Raw genomic sequence first — 12,152 nt, forward strand, 5'->3', positions numbered from 1 at the left:
GTCCGTTAGAAAACAAACAGCATTGTTAAATGCTGTTAAATGCCTGGGAGAAGAGAAAAGTCTTGACCTGGCGCCTGAAAGATAACAGTGTTGGTGCCAGGCGAGCCTCATCGGGAAGATCATTCCACAATTGGGGGCCACCACCGAAAAGGCCCTCTCTCTTGTTGCCACCCTCCGAGCTTCCCTCGGAGTAGGCACTCGGAGGAGGACCTTAGATGTTGACCGCAGTGTACGGGTAGGTTCATGTCGGGAGAGGCGTTCCGTCAGGTATTGTGGTCCCAAGCCACGTAGGGCTTTATCGGTTAAAACCAGCACCTTGAATTGGGTTTGGAAACATATAGGCAGCCAATGCAAGCGGGCCAGAATCGGTGTTATATGCTTAAACCTCCCTGTTCCAGCTATCAATCTGGCCGGATACTACCCTATCGGAGAATGCAAGAAGAGCCCTCCTGGATCAGACCGAGGGTCCATCTAGTCCAGCACTCTGGCTAATCAGCTGTTGGCCAGGGACCTACTAGCAGGACATGGTACAACAGCACCCTCCCACCCATGTTCCCCAGCAACTGGTATATACAGGCATGCTGCCCATGGACTGCCTTGTTCTACTGATTACATGTAAGCCACTTTGAGAACCATTTGGGCTGCAGAACAGGATGAAAAGTATCTCAAAGAAAGAAAGAAAGAAAGAAAAAACATCAAGCCAGCGTGGTGTAGCGGTTAGAGTGTTGGACTAGGAGTTGGGAGATCCAGGTTCGAGGTCCTGCTCAGACACAGAAGCTCACTGGGTGGCAGTCACAGACTCTTAGCCCAACCTACCTCACAGGGTTGTTGTTGTGAGGATAGAAATGGAGAGGAGGAGGGAGATTACGTACGCCGCCTTGGCTTCCTTGGCGGAAAAAAGGTGGGATATAAATGCGATAGATAGATGGAAAACTCCAGCCACAGAATTATAAATGTGGGGGAGAAACAGACAGGTATCACTGCTGTGTTTTATTTACTGATTGAGCAGGGAGGTGAAGCTGGCCTAAGTCTAACCGCTCTACCGCACCGGGATGAAAGGGCGCCTACCTTTTTACCAGCGTGACGCAACGCCAACGCCAGCTCTGTCGAAATGGTGCTCTTCCCTACGCCTCCTTTCCCCGACAGCACCAGGACAATGTGCCGGACCCCAGCCAGGTTGCCCCTTTCCTCCGCCGACTTCTCTCTGCCACTGTGTTGTCCAGGCAGGTCAACATACAGAAAGCATGGGCCACCACTGCGGTGTCAGACAGGTCTCCCATCGGCAGTACCTCACAGGCGCCATCCTTTTTGGACATACGGCAGATGTCAGTGGGGTGGACCAACCACCCCGTCACCATTCTTCTGATGGTGCAGTCAGCTTCTTCAAGGACCTGCTTTTGAACATGCATCTCTCTCAAGATGTTTGAGATTTTGGGCAACAGGGACGATTTGAGCGCGTCCATCTTCTGCAGCGGGGTCAGCAGGGATTCATCGATCCTTTTTGCTTCTTCCATCTTCTCGCTAAACGAGTTCTTGAAGGACTGGTGGGCATGAGGGGGGAAGCACATGGGTGTTCCTAGGAACTCAAAAGTTGGGCTTTCTATAAGGCGCCTCAGTTCCGCTTCTTGGATGGTGAACTTCGAGGGCAGGACGCGGCGCTCTCTGCTGACGTGGAGCGAAGTGCACTTCTTCTCTTTGAAACGCAACCCCATCCAGGCGGCGGCCTCGGAGGCCCGATCCAGCATGCCTTGGAGTCCTTCTTTGTTCTCGGCAATCAGCACCAGGTCATCGACATAAGCCAAAACGCTGACCTTCTGGCCATACAGATCGAAGCCTCCCGGGCCATTGATGATGTATCTGAGGAACGGCTCCATGGTCAGGAGGAAAATGATGCTGCTAAGTGGACACCCTTGCTTCACGCCTACCCGGAGCCTGATTGCTGCGGTTTTCCCGCCCTTGGTGCGCACAGCCGTGGTGCATCTGTCATACAGTTCACGGAGCAGGTTGCAGGATTGTTCAGGCATGCCCAGCTCTGAGAGCGCGCCAAAGACGTGGCGGTGCCAGACTGAGCCAAAGGCGTTGGCCAGGTCGAGCTTGGCCACCGCGCACTCGCGCCGAGCGTGCCAGGCGTTGTCAAGCACCGACTGCAGGAGGAAACTGTGTTCATGCTGGCCCTGGAAGGAAGAGAAACCCTTTTGCTGAGGGCTAATGGCCTTGCCTGTCCTGGCCCAATCCTTGATGCGGCGGCCGATGCACCTGGCGAACATCTTGTAGAGGCTGTCGCAGAGGAAGATGGGCCTCCAGTTGCTTGGGTCTTTGCAGGGCCCATTCTTGAAAATTAGGGCGGTGGTTGCTTCCTTCCAGGCGGAGGGGATGCGCCCTGAGTGCAGGCACCGGTTGAAGATGGCAGCGAGCAGCTGACACCCGTGGTCGCCTTCCTCCTGCAGTCTCTGGAGGACACGGTCCTTCTTCTTTTTCTTGTTTCTGATGCTTTGGAGCATCTCCCTGACTTCTTGAAGGGTGAAGTCTTCCTTCAGGTCAAACTGTGACTCAATCCTGGGAAGCGAAGGCAGGTCGGCCGGACGCGGGGCAGTCGGTGGGTCCCGGAGATCAAACATTCCTTTGAAGTAAGCCTTGAGTACTTCAGCCGGGATCTCGCAAACTGGGGAGGGGCTGCGGTCCACGATGATTTCTTGCAACGCTTTGGCTTTGTCGTTGTGGTACAAGCTTCGGATGCGCCGCTGGGCTTCCTTGGGATTACAGGGGGCTCCTGGAGCAGCCCAGTGGCGCCAAGCCCAGGGTTTCGAGAGGCACCCTCGGGTGAAGTCTTGGATGACCTGCTCAAACTCTTCGAAGGAGGTGGCCCCGTCTATTTTAGTCCTCCACATGGCTTGCCACCGGGGCGGGGGTCTTTTCAAGGGAAGGAATCTAGGTTGCAGACGTCCCTTCTCGGTCAGGCAGCGCTTCGCCCCAGGAGGTCTCCTTGGAGGGTGCCAGAGGGGTGGAAGGGATCCCGTAGGAGAAACAGTCAGAAAGGCAGTTGCTTTGCACTCACCGCCGCGTCTCCCTCTCCCTCTCGGCGCCTGTGGAGGAGGAGCGATGGTACCGCCAAACTACTTCCAGTTAGAAATCCCCCGCCCAGTTCGTCTGCGGAAAGGATGGCGCGCCGGTCGAAGGGGACGCGCCGCCGCTGTCCATCCCCTGGTTCGTTAAAGACCCGCTTTCCTACTTTTTCCGAAAAGCCTCTCCGGGGGGACGATCGGAAGGCGGTCCCAGCGCCGAAGCTCGTCCCAGCACCGCCCCAGAATAAAAGAAAAGTCGCGTCCGGCGAAACCGAAAGCGGCAGTGCCTTGTGCGCGTGGGCGCCCAGAAGAAGGGGCCAGCTGCAGAACGAAAACTGCTCTTTGGTTCATTGGCCAGGAGGCAGAGAAGATCAGAAGGACATGACGTGTAGGATGGGCGAATAGGAGAACTGAAAAAGAGCCGAGGTGGTCTTCCCAAGTAGGGGATCTTCCGTATCGCCGTGATTGGAAATACCATTCCATTGTCCAGAGCGCAAAACTTCATTAACTCATTCAGAGAATCAGAGAATAGCAGAGTTGGAAGGGACCTACAAGGCCATCGAGTCCAACCCCCTGCTCAATGCAGGAAGCCACCCTAAAGCATCATTTTATTTTATTTATATATTTTTATTTTTTTTTATTTTATTTTATTCAATGCAGGAAGCCACCCTAAAGCATCATTTTATTTTATTTATATTTATTTATTTATTACATTTTTATACCGCCCAATAGCCGAAGCTCTCTGGGCGGTTCACAAAAATTAAAACCATGAAGAGCGTAAAAACAACCAACAGATTTAAAACACACATACAAAATACAATATAAAAAGCACAACCAGACTAAAACCAAACAGCAAAAATTAATACAAGTTAAAATATGACATTAAAACAGCAAAGTTTAAATTAAGTTAAATTAGGTGTTAAAATATACTGAGAAAATAAAAAGGTCTTCAGCTGGCGACGGAAAGAAAACAATGTAGGTGCCAAGCGAACCTCTCTGGGGAGCTCGTTCCACAACCCGGGTGCCACAGCAGAGAAGGCCCTGCTCCTATTTGTACACCGCCTTCCTGGAACCAACCAAGGCGGTTTAAACAAAAACCCGAAAACCAGAAACAATAACCATAAACAAAGTCATGAGTAAAACCAAAGCAATTGTTTTAAAAGCCAAATTAAAAAAAATTAAAAGATGTTTTTAAAATTATTCATTATCCTATTATCTGAAGACGGAGGGAGGAGTCCGCGGTTTAGTGGGTGTGGCTTACAGTAGCCGCTTATTTTAAAATGTTATTTGCTGTCCCACCTTTTTCCCCCTTCCAAGGAACTCCTCTGCATTTTAATCCCCACAATCAGTGGAGGATGGTGGCTCTGACGTCAGTGGGACAGTGAATCCACTTCAGGTTTCCCTCAGTGTTAGCATAAGTGACTCCATTTTAAAAAGGAAACTGTGAAGCAGCCATTATGCAGCAAGCGAGGCGCCACGTACCCAGGGGTGTCTCCTTGTGTCTGTCTTATCTACCAAAAACAAGAGCCTCTGGCTCCAGCACGAAGGTTAGTTTACAGTTGAACAGCGGGGTTGTTTAGCAAAGATTAGGAAGACCATTATGCACCAGTGTTACGTTCTGATTGGTTCATGCTGTTAGTAGGCTCTGCCCTTTGCAGGCTACAAATGCTTTACCGAATTCCCTTCTTCTTTTGTCTGACTGCTCGCTTTCAAGAGACCAGACCTTGATTAATCAATAAAAGCGCTTTTGAACCCTCTGTCGCTGAAGTGTGGAGTCGTGCTTAGGAGCTGATTGGATCCCGTCCCTGGGGTGAAGAACTTGTATAACATCAGGACCAGTCAGAATCATCATCATCATCATCATTTGTATCCCGCCTTTTGCCCAATCCTTTAGAGTGCTGATGGAATCCTGGAGCATATTCTTCACCTCACTGACATCGGAGCCACCAGCCTCCACTGCCCCCACCAATCCTGTGAGGTGGGCTAGGATGGGAGTCAGTGACTGGCCCAAAGTCACCCAGTGGGCTTCATAGCCAAGTAGGGACCAGAACCCGGATCTCCCGAGTTCCAGAATGTTGCAGCAAAACCAAACATTAAAGACTAAGAAATGTATTCTGGAATGTCCACCTCATCAGATACAAGATTATGTTTCATTGCAGGTGGAAACCCTCGTGCGTTTAAGGCTGCAATCAGTGGAGGCTGATGGCTCCGATTTCGGTGGGGCAACCCATTCTAGGTTTCATTCAAAACCAGCTAGAACGTTAAAGGAGCTATTAAAGGTACTGAAACTTAACCCCAAATTGGTTTCAGAACCTTGGATAGCTCCTCTAGAATTCTAGCTGGCCTGTTTACCCTACCCTGTGCCTGTTTGCATTCTCTTCCCCTCCTTATTGTTTTACCATGATTTAATTAGAATGTAAGCCTAAGCGGCAGGGTCTTGCTATTTACTGTTTTACTCTGTACAGCACCATGTACATTGATGGTGCTATATAAATTAATAATAATAATAATAATAAATGGATACACGGCCCCAGCAAAATAAGAACCACCAGCCTCCACTGGCTGCACTTCTATGCAGACTTACCTGGGACTAAGGGTACATGAGAACATCAGAAGAGCCTTGACACTGGATCACACCAAGGGTCCATCTAGTCCAGCACTCTGGTTCACACAGTGGCCAACCACATGCCCATGGGAAACCCACAAGCAGGAAATGCAGAACAACGCAAGGAGAAACCCACAAACAGAAAGCAATGGAATTTACTTCTGAAAGTAGGACAGTGCTGTAAATGTTTTATTTAAAAACATGCTTTTAATTTATTATTAATTAGAATAACAACTATACACTGCTTTAAAACGGGCCTGTTTTCCTTTTAACACACGTCAAATCAGACCTGAGTTATAAAGTGCATTAACGCCTCCCTTGCCGGCTACCTTTTTTGGAAGGAGGACAAATTTTGTCCAATCACATCGAGCCTAAAATCTAAAATTTCTCCATTGCCACCTATGGGCAGCTGTCACTTCCGCCACCGGGAGAGAGGAAGCTCCCCCCCCCACCTCCCCAGAAAAAGGCGCCCAAAAGCCATCAGGGATTTCCCCTAATTAGACGCTTATAAAAGCTATTCGGACCGTATCCTTATTGGTGACTTTCACAATCCATGTTCTGATAGGCTCGTGCTACGAGCCCGCGTTTTCATTGGACGGTCGTTTCACTCTCATCCAATCCGAGTCGTCGCTCAGAATCCGGAGGTGAAAATAAAAAAGGCGGCGGCGGCTGCAGTGCTTCATTCATTTTTTTGTTCTGCGTGGAGAGGCTGCAGCGCCGCGGAGCTCCATCGAAGCCGTCGTCATGTCTGGTCGTGGAAAGCAGGGCGGCAAAGCCAGAGCCAAGGCGAAGACTCGCTCGTCCCGGGCAGGCCTGCAGTTCCCCGTGGGCCGCGTGCACCGCCTGCTGCGCAAAGGCAACTACGCCGAGCGCGTCGGGGCCGGGGCGCCCGTCTACATGGCGGCCGTGCTGGAGTACCTGACCGCCGAGATCCTGGAGCTGGCCGGCAACGCGGCGCGCGACAACAAGAAGACGCGCATCATCCCGCGGCATTTGCAACTCGCCATCCGCAACGACGAGGAGCTCAACAAGCTGCTGGGCAAAGTCACCATCGCCCAGGGCGGCGTCCTGCCCAACATCCAGGCCGTTCTGCTGCCCAAGAAGACCGAGAGCCACAAAGCCAAGGCCAAGTAAAGCCGAGGACGCGCCACGAGGCTTCGCCACAACCCAAAGGCTCTTTTCAGAGCCACTCACCAGTTCCTAAAAGAGTTCACTACGCTTGCAAGGCCGTCTGTAGCGGATAGGGCCTCGCTCCTTTGACACCTGTCCGCTAACTCGTAAGGAGTTCATATTATAATAGTTACTATGGCTTGGGATCAGATCTGGGGAAGGAGCAAGGTGACTTAGCGCGCAAAAGTCCTACAAGTTCCAACGGTGGTGATGCAAAAATTGCCTGTTAGGTTTCAACCTATCAGACGTTAGAAAGGGAAGCAGAGAGAGTGAGTTCCGGAAAGGAATATTCTGCAGAGTGGTACAGAACCGAGGCTCATGCCAAACGGTGCTGGACAACCAGCTAACATTTAGTCCGTTCTTTTATACTTTTCTCCGTTCTTTGTTCCGGCAGCTGTAGCAATTTGCTGCTTCCACCCAGTTCCTTCAGGAGGTTGTTTACCGGCACACTAAGTTAGTCACTTTTCCAATTACTTGGCTCATGATTAGTCAATCAACAGGTGCATACATTTAGCAATACATCTTACATTTTCAAGGCAGAAGCGCATCAATCGTTCACTTGATCAGTACAATCTTAAAGGTCGCAGCGCGTAGGGGCTTAACAAATACAAAACGTAGGCTGTATGTGAATCAAATCTTAACATTACACATTCCTTATATGATAGGAATATGCACACAAGATCTTGGAAGGCTTATAGGACAGGCATTTTTCTAACAGTGGGAGTCGTAGGACTTTCTCTAAAAGTGCACAGAACTGCACCCTTTTAGGGTTACACAACAAAGCTTGGTTTAAGTAAAATGCAATGTGGGAGAACGAAGAGTGGGGTGGGGGTTGCGCTGCGCCAGTTATATATAGTATCTGGTCAATTGTGACCGAAACTTTCTCCAGTCCTTATTTGGTGTAGAAAGTGGCACTAGGGTCCGCATAATAAACAGGAAATGTAGAAGTGGAGCGGGAGGGAGAAACTTCTGCGTCATCCAGCAAAACCTGAAAGCCTGCCTGGCCCCTGTAATGTGAAAACGGGTCAGTATGCTAAAAAGCACATGGAATTTAGGTACCAGTAATACCTAATGATTCGGCTGTAAAGTAAGTCAAAGCAGAATGAGTTAACAAGTCACCCGTCATGCACATCAGCTCAATCACCACGCTGGTATGTGACATCTTAAATAGCTCATTTAATGTTTGTTCTAGGGATGAAAAACAGCGCTTTTCATGAAAAAGTGGGTGGCCCTTAAAAGGGCCTTTTTGAGGTTGTTCCAAGTCTTTTAGGATATTAACCGCCGAAGCCGTACAAAGTGCGCCCTTGGCGTTTCAGGGCATAGACCACGTCCATGGCAGTCACGGTCTTCCTCTTCGCGTGTTCGGTGTAAGTTACAGCATCGCGGATAACGTTCTCCAGAAAAACCTTCAACACGCCTCGGGTTTCTTCATAGATTAGCCCCGAAATACGCTTCACGCCACCACGGCGAGCCAGACGGCGAATCGCAGGCTTAGTGATGCCTTGAATGTTATCACGAAGCACCTTCCGGTGTCTCTTAGCGCCTCCTTTACCCAAGCCTTTACCGCCCTTGCCACGGCCAGACATGACTTCTAAACCACTGCTCTGCCTATGCCAAGCACCAGAGAGAAAAACAACAGAGAGCGGCAGCGACGCTTTTTATAGAGATGAGTCCGACCACAGGGAAAACTGTAGGGGAAATTCACCTTTCTTGCTGAGTACCGCCCACTTTCCAAAAGCTATAACCCCATAGGCCGTGCTTTTCACCAATCAGACTTTGAAGTTGTTTAAATTTCTGAAACCGGAACCCCATCCTTTGTTGTTGTTTATTCCTTCAGTCGTTTCCGACACTTCGTGACTTCATGGACCAGCCCACGCCAGAGCTTTCTGTCGGCCGTTGCCACCCCCAGCTCCCCCAAGGTCAAGTCTGTCACCTCCAGAATATCATCCCTCCATCTTGCCCTTGGTCGGCCCCTCTTCCTTTTGCCTTCCACTTTCCCTAGCATCAGCCTCTTCTCCAGGGTATCCTGTCTTCTCATTATGTGGCCAAAGTACTTCAGTTTTGCCTTTAATACCATTCCCTCAAGTGAGCAGTCTGGCTTTATTTCCTGGAGTCTGGACTGGTTTGATCTTCTTGCAGTCCAAGGCACTCTCAGAATTTTCCTCCAACACCACAGTTCAAAAGCATCTATCTTCTTTCGCTCAGCTTTCCTTATGGTCCAGCTCTCGCAGCCATAGGTTACTACGGGGAATAGCATTGCTTTAACTATGCGGACCTTTGTTGTCAGTGTGGTGTCTCTGCTCTTAACTATTTTATCAAGATTTGTCATTGCTCTCCTCCCAAGAAGTAAACGTCTTCTGATTTCCTGGCTGCAGTCAGCGTCTGCAGTAATCGGCCAAATAATACAAAGAAAGAAACCGAATTATTTTGAATCTTGCCTCCTGGTGGTTGTGGGATGATATAAACAACTATAGTTTTTAGACATATTCCGTATTTTATAAAGCTGTAATTCTGCATGGTAATAGGATGTAAACTCAGAACGGGAATGAAGGCAGTGGTCACAAGATACCTTGATAAGAGCCAAAATGAGAATGATACTAGTTCTGAAGGGCGGCAGGATTTGTTATCGTAAAACCAGCAGACCTTTTAAAATTCTCCTTACACAATAGAAAACTGAAGAGGAGAAAACATATTTATATCATAGGCATTTCAGAGGAGGAGTGTTAGTTTGTTGTAGTAAATGCAATAAAAAATCTTGGGGTGTCAAAGACTTAACAGATTCATTGCTTCAGGTGCATGAAATGTTCACCTAAATGAGTAATTGTGTTTGAGTCCTCAGCATGAAAGAGAATGGTTTGCTTTTCCTTCTTTGCATCTGACAAGGTAGACTCCAGCCCATGAAAGCTTATAATTCTACCCAGTGGTGACTGATGGCTCCGATATCAGTGGGTCACTGAATCTGCTCCAGGTTGCAGTCAGAACTCTAAAACAGCTACTCAAGCAAAATACCTTGCACAACTTTTTTTAGAGTTCTGACTGAAACCTGGAGCAGATTGGATGAGTTTCAGTTATTGAGGCCCGAGGATGTGGACAAGGTGCTTGGCCAAGTCCGGTCGACCACCTGTGTGCTTGACCCTTGCCCCTCTTGGCTCATTACATCAAATAAGGAGGGGATCGCCGGCTGGGTCCAGGAGGTTGTAAATGCCTCCTTGAGAGAGGGAGTGGTGCCGGCCTCTTTAAAAGAGGCGGCAATTAGACCACTCCTGAAGAAGCCTAACCTGGACCCGGAGGATGTTAACAACTACAGGCCGGTGGCTAATATCCCTTTTCTGGGCAAGGTGCTTGAGCGGGTGGTTGCAGGACAACTCCAGGCACTCTTGAATGAAACGGATTATCTAGATCCATTTCAATCGGGTTTCAGGCCTGGTTTTGGAACGGAAACTGCCTTGGTCGCCCTGTGGGATGACCTCTGTCGGGAGAGAGACGGGGAGTGCGACCCTGTTGGTTCTCCTAGACCTCTCAGCGGCCTTCGATACCATCGACCATGGTATCCTTCTGGATAGGTTGTCTGAGCTGGGAGTTGGAGGTACTGCGTTGCAGTGGTTCCGCTCCTACTTGGATGGCCGATTCCAGAAGGTGGTGCTGGGGGATTATTGCTCTGTGCCGTGGCACCTAAGCCATGGGGTTCCACAGGGCTCTATTTTATCCCCTATGTTGTTTAACATATACATGAAGCCGCTGGAGGTTATCCGGAGATGTGGACTGAGGTGTCATCAATATGCGGATGATACCCAGCTCTACATTTCCTTTTCATCAAACCCAGGTGAGGCAGTGGCTGTTCTGAACCAGTGCCTGGGCACGGTAATGGACTGGATGAGGGCTAATAAACTGAAACTCAATCCAGACAAGACGGAGGTACTGTTAGCGTGTGGTTCTTCTGTCCGGCGAGGTGATGTTTGCCCTGTCCTGGACGGGGTTGCACTACCCCTAAAGGATCGGGTCCGTAGTTTGGGGGTGCTCTTGGATCCAGAACTGTCACTTGAGGCACAGGTGAACTCAGTGGCAAAGAGCACCTTTTATCAGCTCAGGTTGATATACCAGCTGCGCCCTTATCTGGACAGAGATTGCTTAGCTACAGTTATCCATGCTCTGATAACCTCTCGTTTGGATTACTGCAATGCGTTATACGTGGGGCTGCCTTTGAAAACGGTCCAGAAACTTCAACTGGTGCAAAACAGGGCATCACGCTTACTAACAGGGACTGGCCGACGAGACCACATTACGCCAGTCCTTTTCCAGCTTCATTGGCTGCCAGTCCAGGTCCGGGCCCAATTCAAAGTGCTGGTATTAACATTTAAAGCCCTAAACAGCTTGGGGCCAGGCTATCTGAAGGAACGCCTCCTCCCATATGTACCTGCCCGGACCCTAAGGTCATCTTCAGGGGTCCTTCTCCGTGAGCCCCTGCCAAAGGAAGTGAGGCAGGTGGCTACCAGGAGGAGGGCCTTCTCTGCTGTGGCACCCCGGCTGTGGAATGAGCTCCCTAAGGAGGTTCTCTTGGCACCTACATTATATGCTTTTAGACGCCAAGTGAAGACCTTTTTATTCTCCCAACATTTTAACAATCTATAAATTTTAAATAACATGGTTTTAAATTTTTAATTTTGCATTGCTGCTGTTTTTATCTGGTTGAGCTTTTATACTGTATTTTATATTATGGTTTTATACTGTTGTTTTATACTTTGAATGGTTTTAATTTTTGTGAACCGCCCAGAGAGCTCCGGCTATTGGGCGGTATAGGAATGCAATAAAAAACCGGAGCAGATTCATCAGAACCACCAGCCTCCACTGATGTTACAACAACGGCACATAGCATTAAAGTCTAACATCGTGTGCATTTCTATAGAAATGTGGTTGGCTTTTTAGCAAGCCTGTAGAGTTTTCAGCTTTGGTGGCAGTATGATATTTAAGCGAGCTCCAGTAATTTGGGGCTCTACATTAACTTAAGGCCGCTCGCAATATAAAATGGAGGACAGCAGTTTAAATGTGAAAAATACCAAAGGCAGGAGGAAAAGATGAACACTCCAAAAAAGCTCTGCTTATTTTAGTGGAAGGGATTTACAATATATATGATTACTTGGCAGCAAACCGCAAAGATTCAGAGGTACTTCTGAGTACTCATGGGTGAAGCATTCATTCTCCCAGTGACTCAAATCATTTAACTTTTGTGGGATAACACCGTTCCTTGCAACATGCATCCCATCATTCTTAGAGATGTGTTAAATTAATATGAATAGGGATGCTAAATTAATATTATA

At 48.9% G+C, this 12,152-nt stretch overlaps 2 protein-coding genes across 2 annotated transcripts; one reads left to right on the plus strand and one right to left on the minus strand.

The window, feature by feature from the left end:
- The first annotated feature begins 6,396 nt into the window (after window positions 1-6,396).
- Window positions 6,397-6,801, plus strand: LOC134406814 (histone H2A type 2-C-like). Its single transcript, XM_063138407.1, has one exon. It carries the CDS (start codon window positions 6,412-6,414, stop codon window positions 6,799-6,801), a length of 390 nt encoding a protein of 129 aa, XP_062994477.1. The 5' UTR covers window positions 6,397-6,411.
- A 1,295-nt stretch (window positions 6,802-8,096) lies between these two features.
- On the minus strand, window positions 8,097-8,441 carry LOC134406811 (histone H4). Its single transcript, XM_063138404.1, has one exon. It carries the CDS (start codon window positions 8,421-8,423, stop codon window positions 8,112-8,114), a length of 312 nt encoding a protein of 103 aa, XP_062994474.1. The 5' UTR covers window positions 8,424-8,441; the 3' UTR covers window positions 8,097-8,111.
- Between the last annotated feature and the right edge of the window lie 3,711 nt (window positions 8,442-12,152).

This window comes from Elgaria multicarinata, chromosome 11 (genome assembly GCF_023053635.1).
Source record: "Elgaria multicarinata webbii isolate HBS135686 ecotype San Diego chromosome 11, rElgMul1.1.pri, whole genome shotgun sequence".
Taxonomy (NCBI): domain Eukaryota; kingdom Metazoa; phylum Chordata; class Lepidosauria; order Squamata; family Anguidae; genus Elgaria; species Elgaria multicarinata.